Source organism: Montipora foliosa, chromosome 5 (assembly GCF_036669935.1).
Source record: "Montipora foliosa isolate CH-2021 chromosome 5, ASM3666993v2, whole genome shotgun sequence".
Taxonomy (NCBI): Eukaryota; Metazoa; Cnidaria; class Anthozoa; order Scleractinia; family Acroporidae; genus Montipora; species Montipora foliosa.
The window spans coordinates 34,854,592-34,859,591 of record NC_090873.1 but is presented as its reverse complement, the minus strand read 5'-3'; the positions used below and the strand labels follow the sequence as shown (position 1 = coordinate 34,859,591).

The 5,000-nt window shown below is 41.2% G+C and overlaps 1 protein-coding gene and 1 non-coding gene across 2 annotated transcripts in view; one reads left to right on the top strand and one right to left on the bottom strand.

The window, feature by feature from the left end:
* Positions 1-2,515, bottom strand: part of LOC138004054 (melanopsin-like) — a 5,793-nt gene extending 3,278 nt beyond the window's left edge. Inside the window, exon 1 of the mRNA XM_068850452.1 lies at positions 1-2,515. This exon is cut by the window's left edge and continues 3,278 nt beyond it. Coding sequence (XP_068706553.1) covers positions 39-1,985 — 1,947 coding nt within the window. The 5' untranslated portion in view covers positions 1,986-2,515 and the 3' untranslated portion in view covers positions 1-38.
* Positions 2,516-3,721: 1,206 nt separating this feature from the next.
* On the top strand, positions 3,722-3,848 carry LOC138004624 (U11 spliceosomal RNA). Its single transcript, XR_011123799.1, has one exon. It is a non-coding gene; the product is annotated as a U11 spliceosomal RNA (small nuclear RNA).
* Positions 3,849-5,000: the final 1,152 nt, after the last annotated feature.

The following is a 5,000-nucleotide window of genomic DNA, read 5'->3' as shown; positions in this document are numbered from 1 at the left end:
AGAATAAACGAATCCCAGCGAATGCTATAAAACCCTTGTTAAACAATCTCGATCTCTCTTGTCACACCGCCGATATCTATGTCATCCAAACATAAACTCATACGCTTCCAGAAATTTTGTATTTCTACTAACTCTTTTGCTGAGGTATTAAAAGGATCCATGCTGTCTTTCCTTCCGTAGTTAATAAACCTGTGATTTCTTCTTCGTTCGGAGATGTGCGTTGAATTGGATCTGTCCGCGGATGGGGCCTTCGTAGGCCTTTGCGTGGTTGCGGATCTCTGGGAAAACGAGGTATCACGAGAATACGCGCTTGACACCGTCGATGAAGCGTCGGTTTCTCTGTCCTTGCCAACGCTCGCGCGAGGATTTATCGAATCGTTCGACATATGTCGAGTCATCGAGTGCACGAAGGGCGAGGACGCTCCCTTCACCTTCATGTACAATTGCGTGGGCGACGATAAGCTTTGCAAACGCGAATTGTTAGAGGATTTCGCGCGAGGTGTTTCATTCCGAGACAAACTACTCGAAGTCCTTTCCGCCTCTATGTTGTCGCAGGTATCTTGTGATGCAATAATTTCCTCTGCAAGCGTATCTTTTCCTGATCTCGAAGGAAATCCATTTGTTTTACGGCTACTTGACCTCCCGTCCAGACGTCCAAGAATTTGGAAACTGTTCTCAGTTGTCGCTATCATCACTTCTCCTTGCGTCTTGCAATTTGATTCCTTGACACGAACTTTGTCCCCGCAGTGAGGCACGACTCCTTCCTTGTCGTCACTTTTCTGTTTGTTGTCAAAATCAAGACTTTTTAAAACACCGTTCTCAAATTTTGCAGATTGTGATAGAGAAATACTGTCGGTGTATTGATTATGCACATTTTCCTTTCCTTGTTGTATTGGTAAAGTACTAATACGGTTCTTCAGACCTTCGGCACCAGACACTTCCGTTTCGCTCACAAATCGATTGGCTCTATTCCGTTGGAGACTGTTTCCAGAACTCGGGGATCCGATTGAAGAGAAGCTCTGTCTCCCACAAGAAACTGCATCCAAAATAGCGGCTTTTAATTTGCGGTTCAAAATTGCGTAGATTAAAACGTTGTAAATCACGCAAGACTTGGCAACGAGGACAGTGATGTGTGACACAAGTGGGTTTACTTTGCCATTAGCGGCTTTCACAAAAGAAACAACCACATAGGGAACCCAAACAATCATCGAGAACAGAATAACAACGACAATAATTTTAGCGGTTTGTACGTGGGTCCTTTTGAGAAGTGGGTAGCGTTTCAAAGACTGAGATCCAAGCGATCGGTTGATCGTGCGCCGCGTGCTACGACGAACGGCGAGGAAAATTCTTGCGTAGCAATAAATCATTATCGTCAGTGGGACCAAAAATAGAAAAAACGGTGCTATAATTGAGTAAACTATAGAGGACGTTCTTTGATCACCATAATTGATATAACAGCCACTGTAGAGTGAGTGTTCCACCACAAAATCGTTCCACCCAACACAAGGTGGAAATGTAAACATGAGAGTGTATAAGTAGATTATTGCAAGCATGGCAATCGCTTTTCGCCGTGTAATCATTTGGGCCGCCCGAGTCTGGCTTGGGCGAGTAATAAAGAAAAAACGGTCGACTGAAATCCCTGCAAGTGTTGAAACGGTACAGCATATAAAAAAGTAGTGAAAAAATCCGTACGTAACACAGCCTCCATGACCAAAGAGCCATTTGCCCTGTTTTGTCGATACGATGGAGAACACGCTGTCTAAAATGGATAGCATCAAATCACATAACGCCAGATTCAGAATAAATAGGTTGGCCGCTGTTCTGAGCTTCGGATATTTCCAGAAGACAAATACAACCAGAGAATTTGCAATGATCCCGCAAGTTCCAACCACACACAGATACACGACAGAAGCTATACGCGCATTGTCATAATCTTCGTGTTGAAATGAGCCGTCATTTGGTCCTCCACTATAGCTAATGCTCATGTTTGTCACGGAAAACTTTGATTTCCCGCGGTACTCTACTTTTTCATTTAAATCAAACTCTGCAAATCCACCCAGCGTTCTTTTCCTTATCGTTACTGAGTGTAAAGGTCATGAAACTATTAAGGCTGTTTATATCTTGACGTAAATTCAAGGCCGAAGCCAACGTACCGTGGCAAACATCTTGTTTCTTCAGCAGCACTGAGTAAGTTCGAGACAATGCTTGGTTTTAATGACTTGTGTATTGACCAATGGCATTACGGTGTTTAAACAGTCCAATTGAAGCTATTTACATGACAAAACTTTGTTGAGTTTTCTAAGCCTTTGTAAACTTCAGCTCCTCTGTGAAGTTGATAAGAAAGTGATGTATTTACATTTCTCTTTGGCAATGAAAAACATCCAGGTGACGATTGGGTCACCTGTGCGATTCACAACTCACGTGGTGAGCATTGAGTGTTGAAGCCTCCTGCTTTGTAAAACATATGCAAATGACAGACGTTCAAAAAGAGAACGCAAAGTTTCTCTTGTATTTTTTATTGTAGGAGGTGACCCAAGGCCGCTTTTGACCCAATATCAGCTAATATCTTAATATCGTAAACATCATAAATCTTAATACGTGATACTGTTTGCGTTGATAAAAGAGCGTTTCGAAGATTATAAATCTCAAGTGCAAGATAACATTTGAACATAACTTTAAAATTGGCTTGATCTATTTCATTTTGTTTTTATCCAAAGTGATGAAACTTCCAAACTATTTAGGACTACAGCGGTACATTTCGACGTAAAAGCAATGTGAATGAAACCACGGAGAAAAAAATATACTTCATACGACCACAAATCGAGGTCATAAAGCCATTTACTATTTATAATTAATTCTTTTACGTGATAGATTAAGACCCTAAAATGATCTATTTTTACGCATGTTTTGACCTTCAATCGACGAAGGTCTTTAAGTCAAGTCGATAAGTACGATTATTTCGCACAAAGAGCGTCAAGACGTGAATCAGAATTCTGCACACCATTTTTCGTGAAAGGCTTGCGCCAGTCTAAGTTATTGAAGTGGTTCTTTTCCTGATTTATCGCTGACCGTTAATCAGATCAGAGATATACTCAAAACAGGAAGCAGCGCCGCAATCGATTTTGATTATTCGTTATTAATAAACATAATATTGATGGTAAGAAAAGTCAAAACCCAATATATCGTATGCTGCGCAATTCATATTGTCTTTGTGTCGTTTTGTATAAATTGAAAAGATAGAGCGTTTGTCTCACGCGGGATTCTTAGTATTTGAACGTCTGCATAGAACACGATCTCTTATGTCTTTTTTTAAGGAACGATGTTTTTTGGTCATGTTGCTGCTCAACCGTCAGCCGTCTCCTCGCCCAAACCCGCCAAAGGGGCGAGGCAGACTTGGGCGAAGAGACAGCTGACACTTCAGACTATGTCCCAGAAATCGCCGAAAAAATCAAACGGACAAATGAGTTTGTGAAATGACTCACGACTCACCCAGATATCGCATTAAATTCGAGTGCGTGGGTCCGTGCAGAGAATACGTGAGAGCTTTTACACGAATCTCGGAAAAAAAGATTGGTTATTGTAATGGTGATGGTTGTGATCAACTTTTGAATTACGAATGAAAATTGTTCTTGCCGTTTGTGCATGCGCATTCAAACGTGAATATCCCAAAATGAAGACCAAGCGATCCAGAGCTTTAAACTTGAAAAATCACTTTCACTGATAAAAGGGCCTTTGCCGTCATTGGCACGTGAGATTTAATGACCTTGCGCGGAATCGCCATCATTAGATTTCGGAGGCGTAATCTTTGGAAACTTGGGGCAGTTGGTAGCCGTAGCACCGACGCCCTCGTAATGATGCAGAAGTGAGAGAGTCAGATATTTCCTACTACGATTTCAGCGAATGACTTCACCGTTCACAATTCTGCGGAATCTCACTATAACCCTTAATTAATAGGCCACAATGCCTTAAAGCTTCCATCAATTAATTTGAAAAGTAGATTAAGGGAACTTAATTAAGCAGGCGACTTTTTTGAGCCACGGCCTGCGAACACAGACGTCAGCGTATTTCTGGCGGTTGGCAACCGGAAGTGAGCTGTTTTCCCTTGTTTACTTATCTTGACACCGTCACGTTTTATGTGCTAACTATCCTCTTACTACTAGAGATGATAAGTTTAAAAATCTGGGAGAAATTTATGTCCTGGCATGGGAAATGTTCTTATTCAGAATTTCAGAGTTCCTTTCCGTGAAAACCAATGATGCCAATACTTGCAATGAGGTCGTTCTTTTCAGAGTAAACATTATAAGCGGTCATGCTCTGTCCATTTCTGACATTTCTTAGCTGATCTCTCTGCTTCTGTTGCTCAAAAACCTTGAATCCCTTTCGTAGCAGTTTGGGGATCGTCAATCAAAATTATTGTTTTACCAGCCAAAGTATTATTAGTATTATGTTCATGACTAACGCTAATTCGGTGCCTTTAGGATGAGTTTCGGCTCAGATATAGACTTCTTTAATTTCGGCTTTGGACATGGCGTCTGGTCCGGCGGTCGGCGAAAAGTAAAAGTCCGCAGAATCGTGAATGCATAGTAATGTGGAAGTAAGGTAAAGTTTTCTTGTATATTGAATAGTTTATTTGGAGTCTTCTAAAATACCACCCACAACAACTGAGTTGTCGAGAATCATCTAATACTTAACACAGAAAGACACATGAAAACACGCAAATATACCTGGAAGAACGTGGTTTAATGTAGCCCGCTTGCAGACCCATCTTTTACTCAAGGAAGTGTTCTCGCAAGCATTCTAATCCCCAGGGACTAATGCGCGGCTGCGAGGAAGCTCTACAGAGCTCTCCGCTCGCATGACGCCGAGAGCTACTGACAGGCATTTGAGAATAGCGTTAAGACTTTCTTTTTTAATTTTTTTTTTTTTAATGACTTTTTTTGATTACATCACTTTCAATACAGAGGCTTACACTACTTATGTTACTTACGAAGCAGTACATA